This window comes from Ips typographus, linkage group LG2, assembly GCF_016097725.1.
Source record: "Ips typographus isolate SLU linkage group LG2, UJ_Ityp_2.0, whole genome shotgun sequence".
NCBI lineage: Eukaryota > Metazoa > Arthropoda > Insecta > Coleoptera > Curculionidae > Ips > Ips typographus.
The window spans coordinates 15932675-15949436 of NC_138423.1; the positions used below are offsets into that span (position 1 = coordinate 15932675).

At 35.6% G+C, this 16762-nt stretch overlaps 1 protein-coding gene across 3 annotated transcripts in view; it reads left to right on the forward strand.

Annotated features, from left to right (window-relative positions):
* Window positions 1-3086: 3086 nt before the first annotated feature.
* LOC145724936 (ferric reductase 1) overlaps window positions 3087-16762 on the forward strand; it is a 28616-nt gene continuing 14940 nt past the window's right edge. Inside the window, exon 1 of one of the 3 annotated variants that reach the window (XM_081973440.1) lies at window positions 3087-3318. Coding sequence is in view for 1 of the 3 variants with exons in the window: in XM_081973439.1 (XP_081829565.1) it covers window positions 9399-9428 (30 nt within the window). In the remaining 2 variants the exon portion in view is untranslated. Of the gene's footprint in view, window positions 3319-8947; window positions 9034-9383; window positions 9429-16762 lie in introns of those variants that run through there. The other 2 variants (XM_081973442.1, XM_081973439.1) reach the window with 2 other exon arrangements.

Sequence of the window (16762 nt, forward strand, 5' to 3'; positions counted from 1 at the left end):
AAACACCTAATTAAGTTTTAACTAAATAAAGTTATGTGGGGCTGTTGGCTTACTGATTACAGCTGGTTATCCTGGTGAAGGTCTTGGCATATTTTTGGATGATCAAGAGAGTTAGTGGGCTAATCAATTAATCATCCAAGAATAATGGGGGGGAGTTTTAATCGGAGGTTAGGAGGTTGATTTCCGTACCCTATAGCCTATATAAGCAGGCGGGGGAAAATCTGAGGAGGTGTAGCCAGAGCCCGATTAGCACCGAGTTAGCTACGGTTGGGTTTTACCCAAGTTTTTGAGAATAAATTCTCGCCACCCGGGGGGGAAGTCGTTGGTGGGGAGGGTGGTCTTCTTCATCTTGGCTGGATTGGTCATGGCTGTTACCTGAAATATATATATATATATATAGGTCGGTTTAGAACGTCTTTCGACGTTGTCCGACACCTAATTTCCAGCCTCTTCGAACACAATCTTCAGGTGTTAGATTTCTCTCACTCATGCATTTTTGCATGGTTTTCTGCCACTCCTGTTTTGGCCTTCCTCGTTTTCTTCTGCCTGTTGGTTGCCAATGAAGTACTCTTTTAGGCCATCGGGTATTTAACATTCTTTCCACGTGTCCGTACCACGTAAGTTGCTTGTTTTCGATATCCTGTGTTATTGCGTCTTCTATTCCCATTCGTTGTTTTATGATGTCGTTTCTTATTCGTTCTCTTCGTGAAATGCGCATCGATCTCCTAATTGCATCCATTTCAACTGCCTCAACTCTTTTCTTGTGTCTATCTGAAATTCTCCAGGTTTCTGATCCATATAGGAGGGTGCTTTTTACCATTGCCTCATAGATATTAAATTTCCGCTTCTTGGTTATTTCTTTGCTCCATAGGATTCCATTCAGAGCTCCGATTACTTTTTTGGCTTTGACTATTCGCTTTCCGATTTCTTTTACATCTGTTCCTGTGTTGTCGAATGTAATGCCCAGATATTCATATTCCTGACACTGAAGGATTTCTTGACCATTGTCCAGTTCCAAATTTCCGTCCTGAGTTCCCACACATAGATACTTTGTCTTGGCTATGTTGACTGTTAAGCCCCATTCTCTGTATTCCTCTATTAGCTTTCGCATCATGTACTGCACATCCTCTTTATCATTGGCTACTATGACTTGGTCGTCTTCGAACTGTAGGGTAAACAAGCAACTATCATCAATTTCTATTCCCATTCCCTGGACCTTTCTTTTCCAGTTTTTTAGTGCCATCGCTATGTATATTTTAAAAAGAGTGGGAGAGACACAGCACCCTTGACGCAATCCTTTATTCACCATAAGCTCTTCAGTGACACATTTGCCTACCCTAATTCTTGATTTTGATTCCCTATATAGTTCTTTAAGGGCTGTTACGTAGGTGTGATTAATGTTGGATTGCTCTAAGACCCTCCATAGTTTTGATACTGGGACTGTATCGTAGGCTTTTTGTAGGTCAACAAATGATAGGTGCATTTCCAAGTTTCTAGCACTTCTCTTCTCTATAACTTGGTTTAGAGTAAACACGTTGTCTATACATGATCTTCCTGCTCTGAAACCGCATTGTTCTTCCTCTTCTTTTCCTTTATAATCCTCTTCAATGAGATCACGTAAAATTCTACCATACAGTCTGCTCAATGTGCTTGTAACCGAGATGCCCCGATAGTTATTGCAGTCCAGTTTATTTCCTTTTTTGTGAATGGAGGAGATGAGAGCCATTTTCCATTCCTTAGGGACGGAATGTCCGTTCAAGCATTTATTAATAATAACTGTTAAATTTCTAAAAAGCTTTCGAGTTCCATATTTTAACATTTCGGAATATATTCTTTCTGGACCGCTAGATTTACCTACCTGAAACATAAAAACATTAGCAATAACTTACTCCAAAAATGAAGTTAAAGTCATGATCGGGTGTTGTCAAATCCGGGTGTGGTCATAATCGGGTGTTCAGTGCTGTCATCTATCGTCCAGCAACTGATGTCTTTATGGGGGGCTTCCATTTCTGGGTCATAGTCGATGGCGTTCCTTATGAGTGGATTCTGGTGTTCCGCCATCCTGTCAAAGAACTTGTGTGCATGTTCTTTGATCTTCTCTGTCGCTGTCTTGTATTGGAGATCTCTGGTGATGGTGTCGTTTCTAACATACCACGGGGCGTCTATGGCTGATCTTAGCACTATGTTCTCCACTGCTTGAAGGCGTTTCAAGTCGGTCTTCACTGCATATCCCCAGGCTGTTGAGGCATATGTCAGGTGTGGTTGGATGATGGTCCTGATAAGAGTCAGCTTGGTCTTAACGCTGGTTTTGGCATCTCTACCAGTGACTGAGTGGGTAGAGCTGAGTTCTGGCAAGCTTTGCTTTCGCCTGGGCTTTTTCGACTTGACACTTCCATGTTAGTGTCTTGTGTAGTTCTACGCCGAGGTATGTCACGTTGTTACTCCATGGAATATCTTCATCTTGGACTCGGAGGTTGGTTTCCTGTCTGAGTTTGCATTATCTCAAAACTAAGGTAAAATTATTTTTTATTGAATTATTTTGTCATTTATGAAGCAAATCATAAGTGCGCAACTTTACCCCAATTTAAACTTTCTCGTATCTCTTATGGTTTCTGAGATTCCAATGGTGAGGGTCGAATTTGAATTACCCTGTATATAAATATTGTACTATTCAAAATTTCTGCAGAAAATGAGACATTTCTACGATTTTTTCATTTGATTTTGATAATCTATTACTGGTACTAGTTAACTACTCACAGTAAGTAACCTTGTAAAAATAAGACCGAATATTGTATGGATTACTTTCAATCGATGCAGAACGTAACTTTATGATGTGTATCCCACCTACTGAAGTAAACTTAAAAAAAAACAACATGGTCGCACTAACATCTAACTCATTCCAAAGAACTGACCAACCATCACAAATCCAATTTGCATAACCTCAACAATTGCAACACGACCGCATTATTGGATAATGACAATTTCATATCCACCGTAAAAAATCATTGCAACCTTCAATACTGATATAGCTGGTACACCAAGGAATTGCGGTACCAAACAGGTGGTACGCCAATGGGCTACCTGTTCACTAGGAGTGTAAAAGAACCTGAAAACACGAATGGACTGTTGGCGCTTATAGTCGATGCCGTGGTACTGAAATCGAACGTAGTACCCGTGTTTTGGTTTTTAGTGTCGGTCGATTTAAAAATTAATGTGGTGTAAACAAGCCAAAGTTTATTAAGATTTGTTTAGTGCAGTTCCCAAGGAAATCGAACCGGAGCTGGACATTTGGTTTCATTTTGGATTGGGCGCTAAAAGGTGAGACTTGCATAATTTACCGATAGCTGAAACTAGTTTTACTGGTGAAATTCATAAAACTAAAACATTGTGTACATGACACACATTTCCAATACCGAGACTTCTTTCAGGTATCATGTATTACCGCACAATTCCTGCAATACATGTTACACACGATTGTGTAATATTCATTATTGATTACAGTCATCAGAAAATTCTTTTCCTGCATTTTTCTTTAGGCGTAACTCCAACTGTTGGGATGGTATCTGGTTAAGAATGCGCTTAATGAGTGTGCTAATACATTTAATAAACGGTTAACTAAAATGTTTTAAAGATACTCTGACTTATCCGGTTTTTGGTAGGTTTCTTAATGCTACTGCAATAATAATAATATTAGGAGAATTATTTGACATTTTAATAATACAAATTTGACGATTTAAAATACCTATTTTTTTTATGCAGACAAAACGGTTTTTTGCTTATACAGCAAGAAAATCTAATAGCTTTGAAACAGGAAAACTTTTAAGTAAAACCTCTATACATTAAAATCGGTCTTTTTAAAGTGTTTTAGTTACTTTTTGCTGCATTCCCTCACTAAATATTCTATTCAAGAAGTTTCTTCATTAGAATCCGGATTTCTAGGAATTTTGCTTTTTGTAAATAATAAAAGCAACCAACCTTTGAGATCTAGTCTGAACGATTTACGCAAAAACACGTCATTTGACAGATTGTTTTAATCCTTTTTTTGCTTCTTTCTTTTTTTTGTGCTTATTTGCTGCTATTTTTTGTATGGTTTTAAGTTGAATAGGCTAATTTACAATTGCAATAGCTATATTGAGATATTGAAGGATTCTGAGAGACAAAAACATACCAATTATCTGTTTCAAAATTGGTAAGTGTCAATTTACAAATTTAAACAGACCAAACAATTTCCAAATACTCCAAATTAGTCTAAAAAGTATAAAAACATTCCAAAACACTATAGAAGCTTCAAAATGCCTTGCAAAAGCTTACAAAATAGTCTAGAAGCTTCCAAAAGCTTTTAGAACAGTCGAAAAGCTTACAAATCTTATCTATAGAAGCTCTCAAAAGATTTCTAATACAGTCTAAAAGCTTTCGTATGCTTCTAGAGCAGTTTAACAGCTTCCTAAAGTTTCTGGACTGGTCTACAAGGTTTTAAATGCCTTAAGAACAGTCTAGAATCTTCAGTGCTCTTTAAATTGTAAATACTTTCTAAATGCTCCTAAAGTAGTCTAAAAAGGCAATTTTAACTATTTATGGCATGAAGAACACGAATCTGTGGGGCTATTCTTGAAAGTAGGGAACGGAATTCCCAAGAGAAGTGTTGATAGAATGTGACAGAAGAAGCTGACAATGGCGTGTTCCTGTCACATTTTACAGGTCTTTCTCTTGATAATTCCCTTACCTTGTTTCAAGAATACGCACCCTGCTGTACGTTTTGCTGAAACTGTCGCCATAGTCACTGACTTTGAAATTACTGAAATTAGGACATTTTTAACAGTTTTCAAGACATTGCACCCTTAAAAATTATATTTTGACAAATGACACTTGACGTCACATTTCTACCATTAACCTAAACTAACTAAGGCAGTTAAAGACAATATTCAAAATTCAAAAATTTTCCAAAAAATTTATAGGGTAACCCCCTTTAAAAATGTCAAAATCTAGTTAAAGGTCGACCGGTGCGTTGTATGATAAAATGTTATATTTAATGAAAAATATTGTTATATAGGGGGCTTTGAGGAGCATACGTGGTAAAAATTTCACACTGCTAACTCAAACCGTTTTCGAGATATTTAGAAAAATGTCCGAAGATAAGTGATCAAGTCTGACGCCCTCTAGCGGCTAAACGGGGCAAGTTAGCGGTGCCCGCTCAACGTCACGTGATAGCTATAGCCACTTACGATCATTTAATGTGTCTATACGGTACGTTTCAAATAATCAAGTTATTCGCGATTTTTTGGAAAATTGCACCAAAATTTTGTCAAAATGAAAGTTTTTCCTGGCCTACTATACTGACTGTCGCCTGAATTAAAGTGGTTTTTAGTAAATATTTTGAAAACGATTAGATTTACAAGAATTACAAAAAAAATGCTTCTCAAGCAGTCGAAAGTCTTCCATAACAGTCTAGAAGTTTCCAAAAGCTTTGAAAACGCTTTAAAGGCTTCCAAACAATCTTCAACTAGACTAGAAGCTTTAAAAAAATTCAAGGCAGTCTAAAAGCTTCCGTATGCTTTTAAAACAGTATAAAAGTTTCTAGAACCGTCTACAAGGTTTCAAATGCCTTAAAAGCAGTCCAGAACCTTCAATCTTCCTAAAGTAGTCTAAAGAGATTTCAAAACCCTGCAGAAACACCAAAATGCTTCTAAAACAGTCGGAAGCGTTTCAAAACAATCTAGAAGCTTCCAAAAGCTTTTAGAACAGTCTGAAAGATTCCAAATGCTCTTCAACTAGTCCAGATGCTCCCAAAAGATATCAAAACAGTCTAAAAGCTTTAAAAAAAATTTAGAAATGTCTGAAAATTTCCAAGTGCCTCTAAAGCATTCCAGAACCTTCAATATGCTCTTTAAACTGTCCAAAAACCTTCCAAATGTCTCTATGTCTAAAATCTTTCGTATGCTTCTAAAGCTTTAAAAAATTTCTAGAACTCAAAACAAGTTTTGAGCTTTTTTAAAGCTTTTTTACAGATTTGTATGTTTTTTTGAGGAAAATAATTTTGCTTATTAAGCGCTTTTTTTCAGGATTTTAGTGCTTTTTAATCCGGACTCTATTCATCATGATTTGCTTTGTCCAGGTTAGAGTAAATCCAGAATTCCCATAATTTCCAGAATCTATTTCATTAATTTCCAGAAGGTTTAATATATCAATCTTCTGAAGATAATTTACTTTAACCTGGACAATTCAGATGGTATCTTGCTGCAAAGCAGTTTTCAAAAAGTTTTACTATACGTTTGAATTGACTTTTTAACATTATCTTATTTTAAGAAAGTGTCGAAATAGGATCTTGAAGCAATTCAGAAAACTTTTTCTAATTAGGCTTCATCTTAAAAAAATATCGTCTTCAGAAAAGAAACATACTTCATTCTCAAATGCTCCAACAACTTTTACTCTCTATGGAGTTCAGGGGCCTCATTCTTAAAAGCAGAGAACTTAATTCTCAATAGAAGTGTTGATAGTAGAGTTGGGCAAAAGATACCGGAAACTTTCGATTTAGCAATCTTCGTTTGTGGTTGGACAATATTGGCATTTGGTGTCGTGTCAAACTGTCAATGTTGTCATTCAATTTAATAATGTTGTCATATCACAGACAGAATACTATGTTGACTTTGCATCACCTTTTTAACGTTTCTGCATGCCCCACTCTAGTTCTCAGACGTATTATGGCATTTTTCATTGGCAAGATTAGTGCAAAACTAATGTAGTAATATCCTGCTCTATTAATTGAAATAGAATAGCCAATACATTGGTTTTGCACCAAACATGGCAATCAAAAAATCCATTGTCCTCTTTAAAAGTTCAGTATCTAGATAATAATTATTTCAAGGTTTTATATATTTTTAATTTATTCGGATACTTGAAGATGTCAACTACAGAAGGTTTCAAATGTTTTAAGTGTCACAAATTGATTATTAGACACGTCTTATTCAATGGATTTTAGATTATTCCAAGTATTGCCAAGTATAGTAAAAGCACCTACAAAATGTTTCTAATATCTCCATCAAAGAATTGTTACAAACTTTGCTTTGAAGAGCGTGAAGAAGCATTTGTTTACAATCTCTGATTGACAATCGACAAACCAATTTCAAATTATTAATTGCGTCTTCGTCGACAATAGTAAAAGTTGTCTTCTACGTGAATAATAAAAATGGTATTCACTTTTTGGATAACATTCTTTTGACAATTTCTGCAAATATTCACTTTACTTATGATATTTTCGTATCACATGATTATTCATTTATAACGTCTTCTTTAACTTTACTTTTTATTGAATATTTGGGCCATAAGGAGTTTGAGGAAAATGTCTGCGAGATCTCTAAAGTTTTCCAGCAAAACAGTTTCCTATCATTCATTGATTTTACCTACTTTTAATACATAAATAACTATTATGTCGCTTAAAAAATAATTTGAAGGATTAAGTCTGGGGATTTTGGGGGTCATTCTGTAAAATCCTTTTTTGCTTTTTACGTATCGATTTGTGAAACACTAAATAAACCGAAGAATTCATTTCAATTCGTCTTCTTGAACCAATCTAGTTTAGCAAATGTCTTATTGTAATAAACGATTTACCGGAGAATTCCTGAACTGTACCATAACGCTTCACAACTTTCACACACAAACTTTCAATAATAATTATTATAATAGTCTAGTATACCATGATTTGGGCAGTTAAACTAAGCAAATAACATTAAACAATATCTACTGCAAAAATTGTTACTACTTTCACCTAGAATGTTCCGGAAAACAAATCTAATCATTGAAATATGATAAAAACAAAACCAAACTCATTAAAAATTAATTCTTGACAGTTTTTCCGGCAAGTCAAAACCCAATACGTTCTTTTGCCGAGACTACTTAACCTTCTTACATACTAATGAATTTGAGGAAAAAACAGTTAACGATCTATTGTCGTCAAGATTATATCCATTCGAGCTGCAAAAAGTATTGTTTTCTTCGCACCTACCAGATGGGTGTGTATATGGGTGTATGCTATAGTGAAAGCGGCCCGTATAAATCTGAAAACCATTTGCAATATCAACAAAAACGTTCATTACTCTGTATACAGGGTGATCCAGTTTTAAGTGTCAAGAATTCACCATTCGATAGCCCATCAAAAAATAAGTTGACATTCATTATGTCATTTTCATTCAGAACGCTTATTCCTAAGGAAGACCTCCAAATTTTAGATATTTCTTATAAGAGATACTTATTTTTTCAAATTCAATAAGAAAAGTAAAAAAAACTGTAATTTTTTAAAAATATCCAGTGACGTAGAAACTAAGGCAAAAAAACGAAAACCATCTTTCTGTATCTACGCCACTGGACAATTTCGACAAACGTTATTAACATAACAAGTACTTGTTGGACTGTATTTTCCTTAGAAAGCATTTTTCAACTTCAACTTATATTTTGATGGGCTATCAAATGGTGAATTATTGACATTTAAAACTGGACCACCCCGTATATTTAAATTTAAATAATGATAATAAGGCTATAGTAAACGGCCAGGGCAGTTTATTAAAAATATCTGCGACCTACATCTGGGGTGCTTTCGTTACCTGGCAGTCTAATACAACCCCTAGAGAGTGTATCCCAATTTAGGCTGAAGGGTTGTTAAACCCTTGACAAGTCGCGGTAAATAATTAATAAACTCGGGAAGTTAATGGTAATTGTTTACCAATCATTTGTGGCGTGCACATTCTTCAAAGGGCAATGTTCTGTATTTCCTAAGCTGTGGTTAATGTGAAACTGGTAAGTTTTCAAAGCTTCAAATTTTCCTAGAATCCAGCTGTACTTTGCTAGCTAGAAATCCTTGAAATCAATATGAAAGAACAAAAAAATTTAACTTATTCAACCAGGCAAAATATTATCGACCAAGCGGCAATTAGTATGCATTTTGTACTTAACTTATAAACAGCAAATGTGGTTCATATTTTACCAGTTTTTAACTTAATTACTAAAGTAACTAATTTATCTGTTTACTACCGTGATGTAGAGGTGAGTGTTATGCATGTTTTTTGTTTTATTTTAAATTGTAGCCAGTTGCGCTAAATACAAAAAATATTATCAGAGCTTTTTAAATTTCCTTCGAACAAAAAAACACCAAAAATTTAAGGTCACAAAAACTGATCCTAATTAATCTGTTTCTGACCATATACTAACATTTATGATGAAATTACCGCTAATAACAATTCGTCAACAATGTATATGAGAACGTATACGATATGTGATTTACACTTTCTCGCCATCTAAGATAATTACGCTTTTTATAGCAAATCATTTACAGTAGAACAAATATGCACTTTCAGTAGATACGTGAACAAGTTAAATTGAATTGCGTGGAAATATTTATAGTTCAGCTAATGGAAAATTCAGGAAAACAATTAAAACAGGTGATGTAGATAGTTACAGAGTGATTGTATTTACATTTTACTAAGGCCAGATTGTACAATCACAGTTTAAACAACGCACTGTTGATTGTTGAACAACTGGGCTAACTTTGTTAATAATGATCTGACAGCAAACTAATTTAAATTAGCAAAGACGCAGTATTTTTTCTGAAAGGCCATATTATACTAATGTTAAAATTGACATATGTCAATTACTTGTCAAATTTATTATATATGTTTAGATTAAGTATAGCTAAGTTCGGTTATTCCTTTTTTCATCAATCAGATGAGATTCTGACAGTTATCAGGTGACTGCGCTAATTGTAAATAACGAAGTGTCATGTGACAATTGTCAAATTGGTTTGGTCTAGCGAGGAATTACCGAACCAAATTAATTTTAAATGACACATTCTGTATTTTATTTTCCCAATCAGATCTACTTTTTGTGATTTCAAAAATTATAATTTTCAACCAATTTATTGAGGTTATGTTGTTTACTTTTCAAAAATGTAGAATAAAGAACAATTCAAATATTTGTGTGTGGTAATAGTTATATTTGAGCTATAAACGTCAATGTCACACACGAATATGAGAGTGATTATGTATGATACTGTATAGATTAGAACAAATATTATAAAAATTGATTTAGCGAGCAATGTTCAAACATTCTAGTAATTTTTTTAAACTAAAATCTTGAAAATTATTCAACATTCAGGAAGACTTGCTTAGCTAACCGTTTTCAACCGTTCTAGTCTATTTTAAAAGTCAAAACTTGATTGTTTTGAATACTTAAGGTCAAAACGCCAAAAAGGGTTTATTAAAATAAAAACTGATTTAGCCTTTAATTTGCAGTTACCGTGGTCAGTTTTCAAATCCAAAGCTTTCAAAAACAGTAAATTTTTATGAAAATTGACCTTCTGGTAGATGCGGTCACTCTAGTCAATTTTCAAAGCCTTAAAAATAGTCAAGTATCATGAATACTGATTTAACGAACTCTTTCTAGTTATTCTAATCAACTTTCTAGGTCAAAATATAAAAACATTGTACATTTTTATGAAAATCGACTTGTTGATGAACTATTTGCAATTATTGTAGTCAATTTTCAGGGTCAAAACATTGAAACACACCAAAATCTTATTAGTATTGACCTTCTTGTTTATACGGTCAATCCAGTCAATTTTCAAAGTCAAATCGTTATAAAAATAGTCAAATCAAACTGTCTCCAGTCATTCTGATCAATTTTAAGGACCAAAACGTTAAAAAATATTCAAATATCATGAACACTGAATTTACGCGCTATTTATAGTCATTTTAGTCAATTTTCAAGATGAAAATATCGGAAAATGGTAACATTTTATGAAAATGGATTTATTGAATCATTTTCAGTTTTCTTAGTTTGATTCAAAGTAAAAACATTGAAAAACAGTAAAATTTTATGAAAATTGATTTTCTTATTGCTGCAGTTACTCTAGTCAGTTTTCAAATATTATGAACACTAATTTGACGCCCAATTTATAGTCATTCTAGTCAATTTTGAACATCAAATTATTGGAAAACTGCTAAATCTCATGCAAGTTGACTTTCAACTAATCATCAACTTCAAACAACAAGTTCGACTAATCAATCTTTAAGGTCAAAACGTTGAAAAACAATAACATTTTTAAAATATTTACTTTCTGGACTATTTGTAGTGATTCTAGTCAATTTTGAAGTCCAAAAGTTTTGAAAATAATCAAATATCATTTACAGTTGTTTTAAAACGCTTTTTTCAAGCATTCCAGGTCATTTTCAAAATATTCCAACATGATACCATTTTATAAAAATTGACTTACCGGACTATTTGTAGTCATTCTAGTAATTCTGAAAGTTAAAACGTTAAAAGATTAGGCAAATGTTGTAAACACAAACTAAACGCGTTATTTTAGCCAATTTTTAAAGTCAAAATATTGGAATTCTACGCAAATTTTAAGGCCAAATCGTATAAAACAGTCGAATATTATTAACACTGATTGTTCCGGCATTAATAGACTTAAGTGCACAGTGCGGCAACGTTGTGTTTGTGCGCGTGTCCTCCCCACCCCGGGAAAGAGACGAGAGACTGAGACGGAAGACGGTCGACGATTCGAGAGAAAAACTCGAACGCAAGCAGTCAAGTCTAGTTAAACCTTTTATAATTATGTTTTTTACGTTATAAATTGTTCTGTAAATTTTAATGCGTTGTGTTCAAAATAAATACTAGAAAAACTACAGTCCACGAGTTTCATAACATGGTCCAATCGAGCCGCATAGAAACAAGAAGATTTGCCAGCATTTCAAGGAACTAGAAGTCGGCCGTGTCCGCCATTTTCGTCGTCAAGTGTAGCGGAGTCTAGCAGCGGGACGGCGCCAGTCAATTCACCCTAGAAAGCAGCAGTGCCTATGTCATTTATACGGCGGAGTAGGGTGGGTCGTATCCTTTTTACTAGTCCAGTTGATAAAATTCAGAGTTGTTTCATTCCTGAAATTACTTGTTTCGTTTTAATCTCGGTTTATCTTTGCAATTTGTTTAATACGTGCTTTATTACAAGTTCATAATGGTTGATTCTGTTTTAAATAGAAAAAGAGGCTCACTGAAGGCCACTTTAACTAGCTTTATAAAATTTGTCGATACCTGCAAGCAAAGCAATCAACCATTATCTGCCATTCAAGCAACAAATTTACGTGAAAGGCTATTAAAAATTGAAGAAATATATTCTCAATTTTGCGATATTCAATGCGAAATTGAGAATCTAGTTGAGGACGAACAGTTAGAGGCGCAATATGAAAAACGCTCTCAATTTGAAGATCTTTATTTTGAAAATGTAGCCACGGCAAGAACATTATTGCCGGCTGAGCTAGAAAGCAATCAGTCTTCTGTATTATTACAAGCAACCCAGCAATCAAATCATCATAGCACTGAAAGTAATAACAAAAACGTTGGTCAAGTTAGAATGGCAGTCAAGTTGCCAGACATTCCATTACCCAGTTTCAACGGCTCTTTCGAAGGTTGGTTGGAATTCCGCGATACGTTTGAATCTTTAATCAATTCGAATGATGATTTGTCTAGCATTCAAAAATTCCACTATTTAAGAGCTTCTTTAGAGGGCAAAGCTCAAGAAGTAATAAAATCTGTCGAGTTTTCAGAAAATGGTTACACCATTGCATGGCAAGCCTTAAAAAGTCGATTTAACAATTCTAAATTGTTGATACACAATCACATCAAAGCAATTTTCTCTTTAGAAGGTATCAACAAAGAAATTTCAAGTAAAATTAGAAGCTTTATTGATCAATTCTCAAAACATTTGAGTTCAATAAAACAATTAGGGCAAGATACAAGCAATTGGGATTCGCTATTAATATTTTTGCTCAGTTCAAAGCTGGACTCTAAAACAGCAATGGACTGGGAAAGATTTTCTATTCAAAATTCCTCCCCCACTTTGTCTGATTTTATCGCATTTTTGACGGATAAGGCTAACATATTGGAAACAATTGAACAAAAGGCAGGTCCTACTATTTCCAAAGAAAAAGGTAAACAAGGTAGGGATTATTCTAACTTTACTAGACAAACTAGTTGCGTTGGCGGCAGGCTAGCGTGTTATTTTTGCAATAATGAGCATGCCATTTATTCATGTGACAAATTTTTGCAATTACCATTCACGGAAAAACTTAATTTCGTAAAAACTAGAAAATTATGTCGAAATTGTCTACGCGATAACCATCCCGGCAAGCAATGTAAGATGGGTCCTTGTCGAAAATGTAAATCTTACCATAATACGCTTTTGCATACAGACAAAAAACTAACTAACGACGAGCAAACGAATTTTCAAGGTGACAATCATAACGTTGACAGCTCTGGTCAAAATATTGAACATGTGACTTCCGCGACAAGCAACCGGTCCAATTCTGTGGGGTGCTACTCCAATTTCGTACTTTTGTCGACAGCTAGAATAAAATTTGTTACCCAGTCTAACAAAATAATTTACGCCCGTGCATTATTGGATAGCGGTTCACAGTCATCATTTATTTCCTCAGATTTAGTTCAACGTTTAGGTTTGAAAGAAAATAAAATTAAATTGTCCGTATTTGGCTTAGGCAACCGCGAGTCTAGCATCGCGAGTAAATGCTCCGTTCAGTTTTATTCACTTTACAACAATTTTAACGCTACTTTGACGTGTTACATTCTTCCCGAAGTCACTAGCATTTCTCGAGGTCATACTTATTGCCTTCAAGACTTAAGAATTCCTTCAAATTTAAAGCTTGCAGATCCAAACGCTCTCGATTCCGGTCCTGTTGACATTTTGATTGGAGCAGATTTATTCTGGGATGTTTTGCGTCATCAAACTGTAGCTCTAGGAAAAGGCTTACCATCTCTACGAGAAACGGAGTTAGGTTGGATTCTGACGGGGTGTTTGCCATCAAATAACAAGTCTACTAAAATGTCTAATAGCGTTAGTTGTAATACGTCAAAAATTGAAATTGACCAGTTATTAGCCAAATTTTGGGAGATTGAAGAGACAAGTACTTCAAAAATTCTATCTCAAGATGAAATTGAAACTGAAAATATTTTTAATAAAACCACTCGTCGAGAATCTAGCGGGCGTTTTGTGGTAACGTTACCATTGAAACAACCGGTTGAAAGTTTAGGAGAGTCAAAAACTATGGCAGAAAAGAGATTTTTTGCCATTGAGCGCAAGTTAAATAAAAATCCGTCTTTCAAACAATACTACGTCGATTTCATGACCGAATACGCTCAGCTAGGTCACATGTCTGAAGTTCAAAATGTAGACAACAATCAATCAAGTAACTCTGAGTATTATATGCCTCATCACGGTGTTCTCCGAGAGTCTAGCTTAACTACCAAATTACGCGTGGTTTTTGACGCTTCTGCCGCTACCACCAATGGTTTATCGTTGAACAATATCCAAAGAGTCGGGCCCGTGTTACAGGATGATTTATTTGCCATCCTCATGCGATTTAGAAAACACGAATACGTAGTATCCGCTGATGTCGCAAAAATGTACCGGCAGGTGCTTATAGAACCGGCTCAAAGAAAACTCCAAAGAATTTTTTGGAGGTCAAATTCCGATGAGAACTTAAGAACATACGAGCTCAATACCGTGACATATGGCCAAGCAAGCGCTAGTTATTTAGCCATTCGGTGCTTATTCGAATTAGCGAGCGAGTGCGATGAATCTGACCCTTTAATAGCAAGCGTAATTCGTCATGATTTCTACGTCGATGATCTTTTGACAGGATCAGATTCGATAGAGGAATTACAACATGTCTGTCGCGGTGTGTCTAAGATGCTAAGAAGTGGCTGTTTTGAGCTCAGAAAGTGGCACTCAAATAGGCCACACATCTTGCAGCACATCAATGATGTGGATATTTCTGGTGAAGTATTACAGTTTGCTTCTGATGAAACTTCTAAAGTCCTAGGTTTAATTTGGTCATGGAGCGACGATTCATTACTTTATGAAATTAGAAATCCACCTAATCAGCAAAGATACACCAAAAGAAATGTGCTATCACTTATAGCGAGCATCTTTGACCCTTTAGGTCTTCTCAGCCCTTGTATTGTGCTCAGCAAAATATTTATGCAACGTTTATGGGCATGCAAGCTATCTTGGGATGACGCTTTGCCCCAGCCTATGGCTCAAGAATGGAGTGAATTTTGTAATGAGTTGTCGCTACTAAATTCGTTAAAGGTCGAACGACATGCAATATTTCATAATTCGGTTAGCGTTCAGTTGCATGGGTTTTCTGACGCGTCCGAGAAAGCATACGGGGCGTGTGTGTATTTGCGTTCCACTAATCATTTGGGCGATGTAAAAATATCACTTCTATGTGCAAAATCTAAAGTCTCTCCAGTAAAATCATTGACCATCCCTAAGCTCGAGTTATGTGGAGCCCTCTTGCTGGCCAGATTGGTAGGCAAGGTGGTTGATTCTTTAAAATGCAATCTTGAACAGTGTGTACTTTGGAGCGATTCGGCAATTGTCTTAGCCTGGTTGAAAGCTAGCCCAAACGTTTTAAAAATATTTGTTGGTAATCGAGTAGCCGAAATTCAAGGGTTAACAGAGCAGTACAACTGGCGACACGTTCCAAGTAGTGACAATCCCGCTGATCTTGTATCGAGAGGGTTGTTACCCAATAAAATTTTGAGTTCACATTTATGGTGGCACGGTCCAGACTGGCTTGCAAAACGCGAAACTGAGTGGCCTGTTACTTCGACGATTAATGAAGTGATACTAGAATTAGGACCCCAGCACGTTTTGACAGCGGTCAGAGACCCATTGTACCAAAACGATTTTCCCTTTAACCGTTTCTCTTCTCTTTTACGTTTACAGCGTGTAGCCACATATTTATTAAGATTTAAGGATAATTGCCTCACTGCGGTAGCAAATAGAAAAACGGGTACCCTCACGCTGTCTGAAATGCGTCGAGCTTGGACACACCTCATTAAGGCTGCCCAAGCTCAGAGCTTTTCTGAAGAAATTGTCAAGATAAATAATAAAAACTTACCTGTCAACCACAAATTAAGTAGTTTAACACCCTTTTTGGACCAGAATGGTTTATTAAGAGTGGGAGGGCGCTTAAACCATTCAGAATTTCCGGTAGAGAAAAAGCACCCATTAATACTAGATTCGCGTCATTCATTTACCAGATTAATTTTCGAACATGAACATAAGTATCTATTACATCCGGGTCCTCAATTGCTATTGTCAAGTGTCCGTGAAAAAATTTGGCCCTTAGCGGGACGAAACCTATCCCGGTCTGTTACCAGAAAATGCCTCCGCTGTTTTAAATTCAAGCCTGCAATGGCGCAACCTTTAATGGGTAACTTGCCTAAAGAAAGATTTATTACTGCTAGTCCGTTTCATATTGTTGGAATTGACTACGCTGGACCTTTTTTGATACGTAGAGGCCGCGGTCGTGTTTCGGAAAAATGTTATGTTGGAGTTTTTGTTTGTTTCGCGACCAAAGCGCTTCACCTAGAATTGATATCTGGTTTGTCTTCCAAATCCTTTATACAAGCATTACGCAGATTTATTTCAAGAAGAGGAAGACCAGCCAGAATTTATTCCGACAACGGAACCACCTTTGTTGGAGCCAAACGCGAACTGGGTCTATTTCTGAAGCACAGTAAAGATGATTTGATTGCCTCTTGCGTAAACGACAGCATTGAATGGTCTTTCATTCCGCCCTATTCTCCCCACTTCGGTGGTCTTTGGGAGGCCGGCGTGAAAAGCGTCAAACATCACTTAAAGCATGTATTAGCAAATGCTCAACTCACCTTCGAGGAGTTTACTACAGCTTTA